Source organism: Exophiala spinifera, assembly GCF_000836115.1.
Source record: "Exophiala spinifera strain CBS 89968 unplaced genomic scaffold supercont1.3, whole genome shotgun sequence".
Lineage (NCBI taxonomy): Eukaryota > Fungi > Ascomycota > Eurotiomycetes > Chaetothyriales > Herpotrichiellaceae > Exophiala > Exophiala spinifera.
In genome coordinates, this window is record NW_015622515.1 from 2,035,286 (window position 1) to 2,052,019 (window position 16,734).

The 16,734-nt window shown below is 51.5% G+C and overlaps 4 protein-coding genes across 4 annotated transcripts; all 4 read left to right on the plus strand.

Annotated features, from left to right (window-relative positions):
* Positions 1–471: 471 nt before the first annotated feature.
* Positions 472–1,458, plus strand: PV08_04483 (uncharacterized protein; the record flags this gene model as incomplete). Its single annotated transcript, XM_016378831.1, has 1 exon — positions 472–1,458. The coding sequence occupies one exon, from the start codon at positions 472–474 to the stop codon at positions 1,456–1,458; it is 987 nt and encodes a 328-aa protein (XP_016237508.1).
* Positions 1,459–1,978: 520 nt separating this feature from the next.
* Positions 1,979–4,706, plus strand: PV08_04484 (uncharacterized protein; the record flags this gene model as incomplete). Its single annotated transcript, XM_016378832.1, has 3 exons — positions 1,979–2,984; positions 3,029–3,623; positions 3,680–4,706. The coding sequence occupies 3 exons, from the start codon at positions 1,979–1,981 to the stop codon at positions 4,704–4,706; spliced, it is 2,628 nt and encodes an 875-aa protein (XP_016237509.1).
* A 2,088-nt stretch (positions 4,707–6,794) lies between these two features.
* PV08_04485 (uncharacterized protein) lies at positions 6,795–9,601 on the plus strand (the record flags this gene model as incomplete). The annotated part of the gene is made up of 2 exons (XM_016378833.1): positions 6,795–7,101; positions 7,158–9,601. 2 exons carry the CDS (start codon positions 6,795–6,797, stop codon positions 9,599–9,601), a joined length of 2,751 nt encoding a protein of 916 aa, XP_016237510.1.
* Positions 9,602–10,393: 792 nt separating this feature from the next.
* On the plus strand, positions 10,394–13,748 carry PV08_04486 (uncharacterized protein; the record flags this gene model as incomplete). Its single annotated transcript, XM_016378834.1, has 2 exons — positions 10,394–10,597; positions 10,683–13,748. The coding sequence occupies 2 exons, from the start codon at positions 10,394–10,396 to the stop codon at positions 13,746–13,748; spliced, it is 3,270 nt and encodes a 1,089-aa protein (XP_016237511.1).
* Between the last annotated feature and the right edge of the window lie 2,986 nt (positions 13,749–16,734).

The window sequence follows — 16,734 nt, forward strand, 5'->3', positions numbered from 1 at the left end:
ATAGGACTCCGTATGAGTTTTGAATCTCAGGGCACTCAAGTTCTACATGATCTGGGAACGAAGTAGGCTGTCTACTCGAGTACCTAACAGTTGTGCTTCGTCCCCGGCCAAGGCAGTTCGCAACACATCCCACCGAAGCAGCCGTTAACCCAGGTACTTCAAGGCATGGACCTAAGTACATCTAGGAATCTGCACCCATATAGGGGCCGTGTACATTTAACGTAGTGCAGGCTCAGAGTCACTTGGTGTACCTTAGGTAGTCGAACCCATTCCCCACCTCTCCATCAGTCGGACTTGTCGTCGCATGCGGAGAACTACGGTGGTCAACGGCGATGTCGGCATCAAAAGCGACGCGGCTTGTCAAAGGGCGATACTTACATACTCATCTACGCTCGCCTCGACACTACACTTCGTTCCCTACTTGCCAAACCAGAAGGATTCAACGCGAGAGTCTTAAAAAAAGCAGGCAAGATGGGCTCTCTGCCGACTCTCACCCTGTCCGCACCCTACACGCACTCCCACCCGGTTCCTCCACCAGGAGTGTATGCTCCTGCGGTAACGTTCTTCGATCCTGAGACCGATACTCTCTGTCCTACCGAGCAATCCCAATACTATAAATACCTCGCCTCAGCCGGCCTCACTGGGCTCGTGATCCTGGGCACAAATGCTGAAACATTCCTCCTAACCCGCGAAGAACGCCGTACCCTTCTCACGCTGGCGCGTCAATCTGTTCCGGAGTCATATCCTATAATAGCTGGAGTAGGCGGGCACTCGACGGCCCAAGTTCTCGAGTATATATCAGATGCCCACGCCGCAGGAGCCAACTACGTCCTCGTACTACCCGCTGCATATTTTGGCAAGCAGACCACTCCCTCAGTTGTCCACAGTTTCTACACATCCGTCGCCAAAGCCAGTCCGCTCCCAATCCTAATCTACAATTTTCCTGCTGTGTGTAATGGCCTTGATCTTGACAGCGACGTGATCACCCAACTGGCGAACGAGAACCCGAACATTGTTGGCGTGAAATTGACGTGCGGGAGCGTTGGCAAGATCACCAGGCTCGCAGCGACATTCCAACCCGAGCGCTTCGCCGTGTATGGAGGACAGTCGGACTTCCTTGTCGGAGGGCTCGCCGCGGGAAGTGCTGGCTGTATTGCAGCCTTTGCAAATATTTTCCCCAAGACTGTGTCCAAGATTTTCGACCTGTACAAGATGGGCAAGCATGACCAGGCTTTGGCGCTGCAGAGGATGTCTGCGCACGCAGAGAACCCCACAAAAGCAGGTATCGCCACGACAAAGTATGCTGTAAGTCAGCAGAGTGCGAAAGCGGCTGGAATCCAGGGCAATCTGGAGGCAATGTTGAGACCCCGCAGGCCGTACGAAGAGCCGAGTGAGGCAGTCAAGAGGAAGATTGATGAGATCATGACACCACTTGCTGACATAGAAAAGACCCTGTAAATGATGTGCTTATACCATGTTAGAAAGACTCCCCAAAAAGCGCATTAGGAAGAACTTCATCTGCTTTTCTACTATACTGTATCTCGCCGACTTGATGCCTGCAAGTACGAAGTATTCGAGACCAGTGCCTAGGCTGACGATGACCAGTCGGGCAGCGCTTAGGGGTTGCTCACCAGGCTCGTAGGCCATCGCATAACTTACCAGTTTAGTATCTAAGTAAACAGTCACATCTGTGTTCAGCTGCGCCTACACTTCTACACAAACCATACCCCTCTCCAGAGTATCTTTGACCATAAGAGAGCAGCCTGTCTGGGACCTTGATCAGGGCTGCAGATGCATCCTGCTTCGCGATTTACGGCCACAATTTCAAAATCGTGAAACCTTCTCTAATGCGCGTCGACGTCTTGCTCTGCTCGAGATGAGCATCTTGTCTCCCCTCACCTGAGGCGATTCAATGTGGTGTACACATCAACACCGTCTTGCCTCGTGCCGGACACTGCATAAGCTTGATTGACGAAGCATGCGTCTGTTGAGCTCTGACCACCTCGGTGGGTTCAGCCTGACGAAAGACTTGATTGACAATATTCCGGCCTATGCCATTCTCTCGCACACCTGGGGCGCTGAAGATGATGAGGTGACTTTTGATGATATCGGAAGCAAGCAAGCTGAAGGCAAGGCGGGCTATGCTAAACTTCAGTTCTGCAAGAGACAGGCCGAGAGAGATGGCTTGCAATACTTCTGGATAGACACTTGCTGCATCAATCGAGCCAATCATGCCGAGCTCGCAGAAGCCATTATATCCATGTATCGCTGGTATCGTGGCGCTGCGAAGTGCTATGTCTATCTTTCCAATGTGTCTACAACAAGTATTGATGATGGTGACAGAGAGAGTCAGGCCGCATGGCAGGCGGCCTTCTATAAAAGTCGCTGGTTCACGCGCGGCTGGACACTACAAGAGCTTCTAGCACCCAGGTCGGTTGAATTCTTTTCTCATGAGGGACTCCGTCTCGGGAGCAAAAAGACTCTGGAGGGTATGATCCACGAAATCACCAAGATCCCCTTATCAGCGCTTCGAGGCGATTCCTTGTCTAATTTTTCAGTGGACGAACGCTTAAGATGGGCTTTGGGTCGTAACACCAAGAGGGTCGAAGACAAGGCATATTGTCTTTTGGGCATTTTTGACGTGTACATGCCAACTCTGTATGGCGAGGGCGATCATGCATTCACTCGACTGAAAGAGGAAATCTACAAATCAGTAAGAACTAGGCGGGATATGGGTGATCCACGTTTCTCACAAGCGAACACAAGTTCATCTGATGACTCGTCTGTTGAAAATATGGACTGGAGCCCTGTTTCTGTAACCGAAAAGCTCGCTGCCTGGCTCTCACCTACAAATCCTAAAGTTCATCACGAGAGGTCCAACAAATGTCGCACACACGGTAGCGGGACCTGGTTTCTGGAGCGTGAGAGTTTCAAGCAATGGGTGTCCTCGGGCCATGGAGCGTTCCTTTGGTTACGCGGAATAAGTTCGTCCTGCGCCTTCAATGACGTTCTACGCTAACACCAGCAGGCGGTGCGGGAAAGACAACGCTCATGTCAGCGGTCATCGAAGAGTTATTGCGACGGAATGATTCCAATACCGTGGTCGGATACTTCTATTGCTCGTTTGACGACCAAGAAAGCCAACTTCCCTCGAGTATCTTCGGGTCTATCCTAGCGCAACTTGCGAAACGGAGTCCAGAGCTCTCTCGAGAACTCACAGAGCTTTACCGTGAGAGACTCGGCCGCGACGGTGGAAAGCCAAAGCCTCTCCTGCTAGAGGAAATGTTAGACATTATCCGCAGAGCGTCCCGACAATATACCCAAGTATACATCGCGATAGACGCTGTCAATGAAGCGAGCGAGCCCCTGCTGGTGCTGGAAACGTTGAGGGCCCTTTCCCGGAGCTGTACCATCATCATATCCAGCGTCAACAGTCTGGATTTTGAGCAGTACTTGCCAGTGATGCCCTGCCTGACGATCGAGACCATCCGCGGGGCTGATATCCAGGACGATGTCAACACCTATATCCGCAATTTTCTTGAGAGACATGCCCGGATGCAAGGCTTGCCTTCTGATATCAAAGAGGAAATAGCCGTGTCTCTTACGCGGGGGAACAACGGCATGTAAGTGTCAAGATGGCGTCTTTGCCAATGGTTATCATTGACTGACCACAATGCAGGTTTCGGTGGGTGCAGTGCCAGCTCGTGCGGTTAGCCCACCTTAAGACTCCAGGCCAAATCCGGACGACTTTAGCTGGGATGCCAGCCACTCTTGACAGCACCTATGAAGGAATATTATCGCGCGTAGACGAGGGGGATAAAGATCTGGTGAGAGAGGTCCTTCTCTTGCTTACTTTCTGTCTCAGACCCTTAAGTCTGGTGGAAATCTGTGAAGCTTTGCAGATAACACCAGGGATGTCCCATCTGGACAAGAACAAGCTTTTACTATTCCCTATGGATGCGGTGAGCGTCTGTGGCGGCCTGGTAGACTTCGATGAGGATAACGGGATAGTGTCTCTCGCGCATCACTCGGTGAAAACTTACCTGACCAATCCAAACCGGCAAGGTAGCACGGCATACTTCTATCTCTCGGAGGATTCAGCAAACCAATACTTTGCAGAGAAATGCTTGACCTATCTCTCTTTCAAGGCCTTTGCAAGCGGTCCTTGTCTCGACACCGCTTCGCAGGACAAACGAAAAGCACGCTTTCCATTTTTGTCTTACGCGGCCTACAACTGGGCGTTGCATGCCGGGAAAGTGGCATCAATCGGGCCATCTCTCTCGATTGCGATGAAGAAATTCTTCTCGAGTCCGACTTCGAAACACGGAAACTTCTTGGCCTGGGTTCAGGTTCTTCTCCCTGAGCAACAGGTACAGGTGGTCTCTGGGACGCCACCGCTGTACTATGCTGCTTCTTTTGGACTGACTCCGATCGTAGAATATCTGATCGACAGTGGTGCTGACCTTGAATTACACGGCGGGCGATTCGGGGCCACGCCGCTTGGTATTGCCAGTTACCGCGGTCATGTCGATGTGGTGAAGATTTTGGTGGACAGGGGAGCGAGTCCGTACACTCCAGATAACACAGGCTTGAGCGCCGTCGATTGGGCAGTCCATCTAGGACGCAGCGAGGTTTTCGAAGTATTCAAAGCTAGAGGATTCGTGGTGGATAGGCGCACTGAATTATCTAGGCTTATGGGCTCATGAGGATATACTAGGTTCAGGAGATACAGTCACATTAGAACGTATCTAGCGAAAATGCTCGTATGTGTACCAATAGTGAGATGCTCAATGGTGTCGAGCGTCTCGCGCAAATTTGGACGATAGAGCTACAAGCGAGTGTTCGTTTTGTGACGTCTTCCTAAGTGGTGCAATGTATGGATGGTGCTTGAGCATGCCTCAACCCAGTGTTTTTGGGCAAGTCTTTCTTTCTACACTCACCGTCAAGGCCATGCTATCGTATGTAGTCCGAGAATGTTGTCAGATTGAGGAGAGCTTCAGCGCGGATCATGATGTCGAACATGTCCCTGATCGCCGATGCGAATGTTTCGCACTCTGTTTCTCCCACACTCTGACGATCGATCGCAGTCCGGTGGAACGTAAGCCGTAGCTTCAGTAGGTTACCATCTCGCCTAGATTGTACAGCCCAGAATCGAGCTGTTCTATATCGCATCGTATCCAGGTCATCACGATCCATCGACACGCACGGGGAGGGAAAAGGTCGTCCAAAACAAGGAAAAACAACAAGGCTAGCGACTTATCGGGAACGAAAAGAACAGATGGGATTATTCCCGTGGCAAAGCCCAGTGACAGCTGACAGCTGACACCTGTCTGCCCAGTCCTGCAAGATGCCGGTCGGTTGACAGCATCGATCTGTGGCTCGGGCGGGATGACGAAAGTTGGCGAGGAACACGAGCCTTGGAATCAGCCGATTGGAAATTGGATCCTTGAGAGATCGATATCAGTGTAACAACAAAGCGGATCGGACAGGCAATGGTGAGCCTCATCCTCAAGACCATCCATTTCATACTCTGTTGAAGCTGATGAAGATGCGACTATTGCGGAGAGGCCATATAGCTGAACGGTCTGTGCTGGGAATAGTGCGACTAGGACGATAGGTTAGAGGGACTGTTTCGGGATGCTTTGAGGTGTCCATCGTGTCCGACTTCGTTTTGGGGGTTTTGGGTGATGTAGCTGTCTCTGTCCCTTGTGACCGATGTGCCGATGGAAGGGTCGCTGGTGTCTTGTGAATGGAGGAGCGAGGAAGAGGACAAGCAGCAGTTCGTTCGTATTGTATGTACCTGTAGCTTATCATGGCTGTCTGCACTGATAGTTCCAAGCTTCACTAGCCTGGGTGCGGACAGTGCGTCATCCAAGAAACGGGTTTGTTGGGGTGGGATTTGGCGAAGCTTCAGGAAATAACGTTTGTGAGTTGCAGTGACTAAAGAGTTCAATAAAATGCTGAAAGGACACAACTCGTCCTCGTCCGTTGTCGTTCGATTCTCATCAAAGCACTAACACTCTCGCTTGGACAACGTTGCACTTGTCAGCAACTCGAGTGCCTCCTCGGCCAGGCCCAAAGGTCAAGCGAGCGTATGGCATTGTGCAAACACCGTCTGCTTAGCTTTCCAGCTACTGCATGCAGCACCTAATCGTATTTGGACCAGGGTCAACCTTGCATCGGATGCTTCCTCGACCGATCTCTTTTGTTCGCTAGCACCAACACCAGCAAACTGACTAACGACTGACTCTTGCTCGTATCGATAAGTTCAGTGCTGGCCGATACTACCACGACTTCCACGCGCATAACTATCAGTCACCGCTCCTACGCCAGACAGCTTGCCCTCCATTCTTCTACCTCTCCGGAATCACCGAAACACCTGCAGGACAGCTTGCGATCACTCTGCCACTGCCACCCAGCTTGTTCACGGTCGCTAACAGATTCCCGACACCTCCGGAACTGCCACAGGCCCAAACCCCGTCCGCCGATGCATCCTCTGCACTTTTACCAACACAAACGTCCACCCTCGTCCAGGCCTTGGGGTTCATTGTGAGGGAACCTGGAGAAAGAGCGACAGGTTCATACACATGATCGCACATAGCGTAAAAAGAACACAATTTAATCCATAATAGAGGGGGCTGGTATTCTACCTGCGTCAACGCCAGTATCGTCACCACTGAGGTCATCTCCACCTCCTGCGCCGGTATATCACCTCACCCAGCCACCCATTTGGCAGTTGACCTGTGCCTTTCCCTCACATACTTTCCGTGACCCTGGGGCCGGGCCGTGGCACCATGGTGTCAGCGTGTTCACAATCAGGGCTTGTTTGGTGCATGCTGTGGTCAGTTCTGGTGGTCTTCCTTTCGTTCAGTGCACCTGCGAGCGCAAGTGATCCGACCTGGATCAAATATACCGGCAATGATGGAACAGTATGGCTGGAGGACAACCGCAAGCCGGCCCTGTACACTCAGACTTTCGGAGACTGCCAGGGTGACTCACTCATCAATGTCACTCGATTCGACGCTGCGTACTACAAAGATAACATGACGGTGCTTTTTCACTTGGAGGGCAATTCTGCCTTGACCAACGAGTCGTTGATGAGTAAGTCTCATCAGAGCAGCAGGAAGCAGTCGGGAACCGCGTTAACATGACCTTAGTGTACATTGGAGTCTTTGCCTATGGAGAGTCTCGTTTTAATTTGACGTTCAACCCATGCAGCGCCAATATCGACAGTCTCTGCCCTCTTAATTCGTCAATTCCAATTTCCGCTAATGGCATCATTCCCATCTCCCAGGCAGACGTAGCCAATATCCCTGAGATCGCCCTCTCCATTCCCGACTTCGAGGGGCAGGCCATTCTCCGGATTTTTGCCAATTCCACACAGTCACAGATAGCTTGTTTTTCAGCTGTTGTCACAAACGGCGCGACCTTCTCTCATCCATCGGCTGTCGCTCCGGTCCTGGGGTTCTTTGCGGTGGTCGCTCTCTTCTCATCAGTTGCAGCAAGCATCTACGGTCGAAATGTTCCGGAAACCCGCAAGCACTATGCACATACGATTTCAATGTTTGTGGTCTTCTCGGTCTACCATCACATTTTCTTTACTGGAGCTTTGTCGATGAATTGGCCGAGTGTCTTGGTATCATTCTGGAGTAATTACGCATGGTCAGCTGGGATAATATACAGCCAGAAGATGCAGAACTCAATCAACAAGTTCATCGGCAGCAATACTGGAAACATCAGCATGGTCGGTGCTGCTCCCAATGGTGAAAATGCGATTGATCTAGGCGGAGGCTATCAGATTTCACAAATCTACAGGCGAGCGGCCTTCCTCCCCTTCCGCCCGTACGAAGGCTCAGGAGTGACATTCAGATCCAACGAGCTGGAGCATGTGCTGAGACGGAGAGATCTTGCGAACTCGACATCCGGTTATGCCTGGTATGGCACGCCCGTCAAACCTGGTATGCCACTGCCTGGAAATTTCTCTGGGTTTGCCGGCACCTTGGCAGAGCTGAACATTCCTGCTTCAAATGCATTCTTGACCGGTTTGCTCTGGTTCCTCATCTTTATTGCTTGTCTGGTTGCCGCAGTATTCCTGCTCAAGTGGGTCGTCGAGGCCCTGATCGCCCTGCACGTCGTAAAGACGAAGCGACTGGGTTATTTTCGAAGGTATTGGCTCCTCTTCACTGGTGTCCTGGTATTGAGGACGTGTTACATCGCTTTCTTCATGATGATGTTCCTGACCATGTTCCAATTTACCTTTGGTGGTTCGAACGGAGTTAAAGCTATCGCAACAGTCATATTCCTTGTCTTCCTGGTAGGAATGCTGGGATGTTGCGGTCTAGCGATCTGGTACAGAACGAAACTTGGAGATCTGCCTACAGACAGTGAGAGGGACCTCCAGAAAGTGGCCGACTCGGAACAGAGCAACGACACCCCTGCGATTGGCGATCCAGAGGGCGAACCTAAATCGCGAACGTGGCTGCAACGACATCTTCCCGATCTGGATACTGGCCGTGTCCACGTCCATGATGACCCCAACTACATTGCCAAGTTTGGTTGGTTGTCAGCACGTTTCCGCCGTAGTAAATGGTGGTTCTTTGCCTTTTGGCTGATTTACGAGCTGGTCAGGGCTGCATTCTACGGCGGTGCTGCTGGCCATGCCCTGGTTCAGGTATTTGGTCTCCTGGCGTGGGAGATTATCGCCTTGGTAGCCATCGTCCTCATGAGGCCATTCGAGAGCAACCGTTTGAACTTGTTGATGGTGTACCTGCTTGGGTTCAGCAAAGTCGCGACAGTGGCTCTCTCCTCTGCGTTCGATCCCCGATTTGGACTCGATCGCATTGTCACCACAGTCATTGGAATCGTGGTTGTCGTCATCCAAGGCATCCTCACCATTTGTCTGATGATTGCTATCGTTCTCGGCGCCATTTCGAGCTACATGTCGCTCACTCGTTACCATGAGACCATTAAGCCTCGATCATGGCTGAGGCCTCGGACAAGATATTTCGCTCATATCGACCGCAAGGCCACGGATCAACCAAAACCACCACGACCACCGCCTGTGCCAGAACCAGAACAATCGGAAGGTCCGAAGGAGCCATACTTTTCTGTTGCCGCGGTACGACGAGAGCCGAAAATCGAGGACGAGGATGCACATAGAGATGCGGAAGTTGCGGATAATATCGTGTCCCAGCGAGCTTCCATGGAGCCTAACTCTGTTCCCATTCCTCAAGGCCAGATGTCGCGCTCACAGTCTATGCGATCTCGAACTAGTACGTCGAATTTGCCATACGGCGCAAGAGTTCACCGTACGAGCTGGAGCATGAGAGACTTTCAAGACGTGGGGCTTGACCAAGGATTCAATCCAGCACAATCTAGGATGAGCATCGACAGTGTGAATGATGTCTCCAACCGGCACCGCTCAGCAAGTCTGAGAGTGCCTTCCCGGAATGGTACCATCAGCGGGGCTACTGACGGCGGACCCAGCCTTCAACATCAACAGAGCCGACACAGACGTGTGACTTCTATGCCTGATGGGCCCAAGAGGAACAGCTCTATCGTCAATGAGGAGAAGGAGAACGAACCAGTGGACGAAGCCTAGGGCAGTTTCGAGCGACGGTGCGCAGGACGGACGCAACGACATTTACGATTTGCACGAACATGATTTACCCTCAACAGCTCTTTGACCAGAGCTACGATTATATATGGCGATCCCTTTCCGAGCGAGCATGATATGGCGCATATGGATACTCCAGGGTGAGACGGTGATACGACAACGGAGTAATTGCAAGGATGGAGTTGCATTGTTATCAACCCGTGCTCGGCGGGTGCTTTCGCATCATAGAGCCAAAGTATATAAGTTCCTACAGCGTACATTTTTCAGACAGTCAGAGGCAATTGTACATACAAACACACTATATGCTTTCTGCAGCTACTGTCTTTCCTCGTCCTGCGCCCTGAGCCTTGCTTGCCGTCCGAGGCATAGCAAGTCGCGGTCGCCACTGCCATTCGGCGGGTTTCGTCGGGAACACGAGAACAATTCATTACTCATACTCGCACCTGCTGCAACGAGACGCTTTGGGAGAAGGCCATTTCCCTGACGTCATTCGCTGCTTATCATGCTCACTAATCACGTGGATCACATGCAGCAGCCTGACTGGACTTTGCTCGGTTGGCAAACCACCATCCAAATGGATTCTCCCAACCTTTCCCACTCTTCAAATTGCTTTCTGCCCATATCATGAGACAGCTGTTCGAGTTCCAGACGGCCAAGCAGAGCACGTTTCTTCACCCTTGATCGACGTTGATGGAGTGAAGACCCCGCCCCTGCACCTAACAGCCTGCCTCGCTGACCCACAATATCGAACATTGTTCTAACCTGCTTGGTCGCAAGATGACCTTGTTGTCTAGGAAAAGTTCCAGTGACTCGACCGGTAAGGGAAATGATGCCCGCGGCCGGACTCGGGCTTCGTCGACGGAAAGAGATCAAGGCTCAAGCAAGTCGTCTCTGCTCCGGCGCCTGAGCAAGAGTATCAGTAGATCGGATGAGGGGCCAAAGAAGACAGACGAGCACTCTGAGACCGCACAGCACCATGAGGTAAGAGCTTCTGACCTTGTGCCCGAGAGCTCGAAACTCCATTTGCCGCCGTCTTGTGATTGTGCGAGGCTGAAACACCCTGCAGGCCAAGACAAGCCAGAAGCAACCATCCACGGATGCAAAGCAGAAAGTCATTGAACCGAAAGTTGATGAGTTAAAACCAAAGACCACCGCGCTTGATGTCCGAGTTGAGCCAGTGGAATCCCATCCTCACCATTCGGTCCACGCCGTCTCTCCCAGAAGTCCGCCATCAAAACCCACGAGTGCCACAGATAACCATGACCTTCCAATCCAGGACTCAGACATGGTATCTCACACGGCGACCAAGCAAGAGCATTCCAAAAAGCTCAAGGGTCTCACCAAAGATGACGTCGAACATTTGTTCAACGGCGCTCCTCACTTTATCCTGGAAAAGGGGACACGGGGACGATTCTTCCCGCAGGCCTTCTTTCCCTGGAACAATGACCTCGAAGTGGGTGACCTCCAAGATCGGAGATATCTCAAACATGAAAGCTTCGCATTCTGTACGCTTCATGCACATTTGCCCATACCAGACGAGGTCGGATGGGTTCCTGGCATGCCATTCCCAATGAAAAAGGCCGGACTCGAAACTGGGAAGAGGCCGCTTTTCGAGTTAGGTATTTACGAGAGACCGAACATGCTGGCACAAGATGGGCGAGAGCCTGGTACCGTTGGTTTGAGATACTTCCTCGAGAGACCGGTCGCAGACGGTGTTCAGGATAGCAAGATCAGAGAACACACCAAGGACGTGGAAGTCGATCTCGCAATGAGCGACACTACCGCGACTGAGGCATTCAAAATGCTAGCTCTGTCTCGGGACAATGAAGAAATGAATGCCAAGGTGGGTAAGCACGCGCCCGTACAGGATCGTCTCAAGATCATCAACGGGGGCCCTCCAGCTTGGAGGAATGTCGGGGTGAGACCAATCACGATGCAATGTCTGGTCGGGAGAATGGAAGTTCTCGACGGCTGGCGTGATAGAACGATAAGTGCAGGGTGGCGTGCCACAGTGTTGGACCAAGTGAAGTCCCTTGAGCTCCACGAGCACCTGTTCGGCGAGCTGCTTTTCCCACCACGAAAACTGCCAGACGCGTCCAAGTGGCACGACAAGGAAGCAATGAAGGTGCAAATCGAAGCTCTGGTCAAAGTCCTCGCCACACCAGGAGCATGGCTGGACTTGAGCGATCCCGAAGCAAGACTACGGTTTGGCAAGATCATCAACAGCCGCACCACTCACTTTGATCCCACGACTGGTACGATGATTATCAATCCGGAGAGGAAGTGGCTTCTCATCCAGCTTCTTCTCTCCCTTGAACTCGTTGTCCGCCTTGACGCTGCTTTACGCCTGGGCATCGCAATGCATGCGGAGAAGTTCGAGATCTCAAGTGAAGAAATACACCACTTTAACAAGCTCCGCACACTTAAAGTTGACTGGGACTTGGTGCTTGCGCGACGCTACATGGACTTCTGCCATGTGAAGAGGAACGAACACAAGGAGACATTGATCAAGACCGAATCTGGAACCCACAAGCTTGACCGCCACTCCAGTTTCTTTTCTGGACTGAGGCACTCCCTCGGTCTCGACGACAGGGCCGAGTCGGAACCAGATGTTTGCGATGTTGCAATCCTCCCACGCGACCCTCAGATCATCGTCGATGGTGTGTTTCGCTTCGCTACCAACATCGGGTGGCCGAGGGCTCTCGACGTGCAGTCACGAATATCGCAAAAGTTGAACCAAGGTACACAAGAAGAGCGAGAGAGGTTTCTTCTAGAGGCCTTTTTCTGCTCGAACGAAGCTCACCATGCACAACATGAATCGACACAGAATATCGTTCCACCACTGAATCATTTCAACCTGAATTTACATGCGGCATCCCCTGACACCATTGGCGGCTGGCTCTCCCACAGCTGGTTTTCAGGATTGATCCTCCCCGGCCATTCTATATGCGACATACTCATGGCAACACTTCTCGAGAACGATACTGACCCGGCAACACTCGAAGCTCTAGGCACAATGAACCTGCCTTTCCGATCCTGCGGTTTTGTGCTGGGTGGGTCCTCGTGGTGGTCAAAGTCCAGCATTGTTTCTAGGGTGTTAGCACCTCTGCGTGGCTCAAAGGAGAGCATGGGTTGGACTTACCTCCCCAACTTTGTTCCCTTTGTCGAGGCTACCTCGGAACCCGTCTTGAACCGATGGCTGAAGATCAAATCGTACCCGGTTCCCACGCAACGAGAACGTCCACGCATCTTTGACGGCGACAGACTTGCGACCGAGTCTACGCCTCTAGGTGTTGGCAAAGGTGGCATCATGGGTGCCGAGTTCAGCATGGTGACGGACCACATTTTCGACTATGATTCGCACGCCGAGGTCGTCGTCAACGAAGTCAGCCTGCATCTATCCAACACCAATGCAACGTCAGTGAGTGCCGACCATGCACTTTCGGCCTGGACTCAGTTCGACCTTACGATCACACGAGCGGGTGGAACAAAAGAGGCCAAAAAGGTCCGCTACGGTCTCGACAGAGCAGTCTACTTTGTCACAGCGCACCCGTGCCGGCTTCCCCACGGACACGCGACGTTGAAAGCGGGCTCAGGCGATGATGACCACGATCCGCAACACCCACAGCACAAGCCGGCCGAGCACATCCCCGCGCACCCACTGCACAAGACGTACAAATTCGTCACGAAGTCGCTAGAAGAGGTGGTGCAGACACCTCATCTCGAACCGCCCGCTTCCGGTGTGAGTTCGGCTGAAGTCTGGATCGTCGATGCCCGGCATCCTCTGGGCGACGACGAAAGGGAGACATGGAGTCAATTGCAGAGCCTCTTCGCTCGGAGTCGGAATCAGAACCAGGGACAGAATCAGGCCGAGAACAAAGGAAGTTCCGAGGACAAGTCGTCAAATCATGGCTCTGCGTCATCAAAGAGTCTCGTATCGAGTCTCAGTGACTGGTGCGGTCCTGGCGTGGAACAGATTCGGAATAAAGATGTCCTCGTTCGGGCTTGGTGTGCGCAAAAGGGACGTAACGCCATCATTGCACGAGTGGGTAGAACGTGTCTTAGTTGTGCCGTGAGGGAGGCAAAGGCATTGGAGATCGGTGTTGTTGTGAGAGTTGGTATTAAGGAGTGACTGGGACAAGGTAGCAGGAGGAGGGTGTGTTTGTTTCTCTCCGAGATTGAGGAAGTATCTATTCACCTACCTCTAGGTACATGACCGAAGGGGTACATGTCTAAGGGAACATGTATGCCTATGAATTTATGATGTGGTTTTGATTCTGATTTTGGCTTGCTAGGGTCACAGTTTACTCGAAGTAGTTTTTGCAGTATCTTGTCGTGATCCGTTGGTTGCTTAGTTTACTTTGTCTCTTTGTCTCTTGGACTTTCTGGGGGAAAGGGAGCAAGTTGAGAGGAGGCCGAAAAAGAGAAGTCAACCTCCTGGCTCGATATCTACAGTTGAGGATCAAGTTGTGTGGGTTGTGGGTGAACGGAGCAAAAGTCAGAATACGTTCGTAGTACAAGTGAATCGTCATCCTTTCTCTTTTCTTCTTTTCCTGGCGAACAGGCGAACAAAAACTCATCCCATAATCCCCGGAGGAACCGGAGGGATTATGGGTTTAGAAAACCAGGAGACCTGATTTTTCAAGGAGCAACACGGATGGGACACCGGTCCCATTGTTGACCAAAATTTGAAAGACACAGTACATCAAGTGCAGCATTTTTCTGGTAACCGCGTTGATGCGGATTCTCGGGATCGATTGCGCCAAGAGATATTGATGTTGGGTCAGATCGCGTTGTGCTGTGAAGATGCTGTTTGTTCCTGTGCTCATATCGGACAGTATCGATCTCGGCGAATCCGCCTCCTCGTCTCGCGCTTCACGAGTAACAAGAATTCGAACGACGATGACATTTCCTCGGTTCATGCGAAATCCCAAGTGCCGCGTTCATGGGAAGTCACCGAGTCGTAACTCACTCACTCACTCACTCAAAACCCACCGTCACATGAACATCCATCGCCAGACAGGGCACCAAGACGTTTTGGCGTCGTCGTCTGGTTTTGCCCCTTTGCTTCTGACGTTCGGACCATCACGAGGGTTTGAGTTTTCATGCGGGTTGAGTACTCTGGGTCCCGTTTAGGTAGGGTCACGTACTGCGGCCGTCGAGGAGAATCTGTACGCGCAAGGGGGAGAGAAGGGGGAGGGAAGCAGCACCTCCGGAGTACGGAGTACGGAGTATGGAGTACGTTCATGCCAAGGGGACAGTGGAGTTTGGTCAAAAGAGAGAGAGAGAGAGAGGGAGGGAGAGTTTTGGAAACTCCGAAAAAACAGAACGGAAGGTTACCGAGGTTCTAGACCCTATAATTCGTAGAACCGAACTTGAAGGTCTAGATGTATGTAGCTTGTACAACAGGCATGTACCTAACGCGTCCAGGTAAGTACCTAATGTGGGTTGACCAACTACCGTAGAATACCGCGGGTTACGGTGGCCATCGGATCTCCAATGTTTGTACGGAGTAGAGTAGGTCCAGAGGTAGTTGATTGACGATAGAGTGGGCTCGATCTAGACTCTGCTAGAACCCAGACCTAGACCTTGACCGTTGTGTGTGTATCTGGACCGAAGATCTGGATTTTGGGGAATCCGAACCCAGATCCCGAACTTAAAGAAGCTAGTCAAAAACTTTGAATCTCCTCGACTACCTACTGTGGGCACTAAAACTCGGATCATGGCTGGGACCTTCGACGTGTCAACCGACCATGCAAATTGAAACATGGGAATTCGAGAAATGAGGGGTGTGAGAGAGAGAGAGAGGGGGGGGGGGTGGGAGCCACCCGGAAAATAAAAAATCAGTGGAACACAAAAGTCAACACAAAGTCAAAACGTTCAAAGAGTTTCAAGCCAAGATTCGGTTCAACCGGACAGAGAGACGAAGAAGGATTCGAGGACCGACCAAAGAAAGGCCAAAAAAAAGAGTCGAGTGGTGTGATGTTTGAACGACAAGACAGCAGACAAACAAACAAACAAACAACAACAACAACTCAAAAAGACAGGTGATGGTGTCGTCTTGACCAGCAGTAGTTGCTAGTAAAATACCTTGGCGGGTGATACTGGGGTACTGTACGCTATACAAGAACGGCGGTTCATGCAGTATCCGAACGGGAGACATGATAGTTACTAGATCGGAGGTCTAGACTCTTTGGTAGATTTCGCCAACACTTGATTTTTTTTGTCATTTTGACATGGGGCATGTGAGACGCATGTCAAAAGGTTTCCAACGATTCATGACTCGCTAACTGGAACTCTGTACCGACCACTGGATACCCGTGTGCGTTGGGGGGGGAGCGGGGGGGAGGGGGTTTGAAAAAAGGCCTAGATCGCAAAGACCACGACTCAGCTCTAACTTAGATCTTAGAGACCGAAGCTCTGGATCGTCAAGACAACAGCTCTAGTTAGACCATGAACCTCACAGCTCTAGATTGTAACGACTAGAGCTCTAGATCACAAGCCTCACGGCTCTAGACAAATGTTGAAGGCCACGGCGCTAAACTCTGCTAAAATTCTGCGTGAAGTCAACCTTGCAGATGGGGAACTGTTTTGTTTTGTGTGTACGTGGCACACATATAGCAACGAGTGCGAAATCTCGGTGTGCCCGACATGGGTTTCTAAGAGTGGAGACAAGGTCCCCTCCCCCCCCCCGGCCCAAGGCACGAGAGAATCACAAGGCGAGGATGAAGGAGAGCCGACAGATATGGACGAATGAGTTGCCTTCTTCGCGACATTTACAGAAGTGAGCGAGATCACCACTCAGATACGCTTGACGGGATACCCGGTACGAGTAGTTATCCGGAAGAACGTTACACGGCAGAATAGTTTCTTTATCTTGTATGAAATCCCCCCATTCTTTGGAAGATATACCTGTACCTCTCAAAGTGACGTCTATCAAGAATGTCACGGCGTGAAATCACCCGTTTAGGAGGGGACGGTCGACATCACCTCTGTATTCACGATATAAGCGCCTTTAGAGACTTGGTTTTCTTAGGTACCTACCCAGGCCGCCGATCCCCTGCAGGGTAACTCGTAAATAAATACTCGTAGAGTTGAGTGGATGATGGCCACCTACC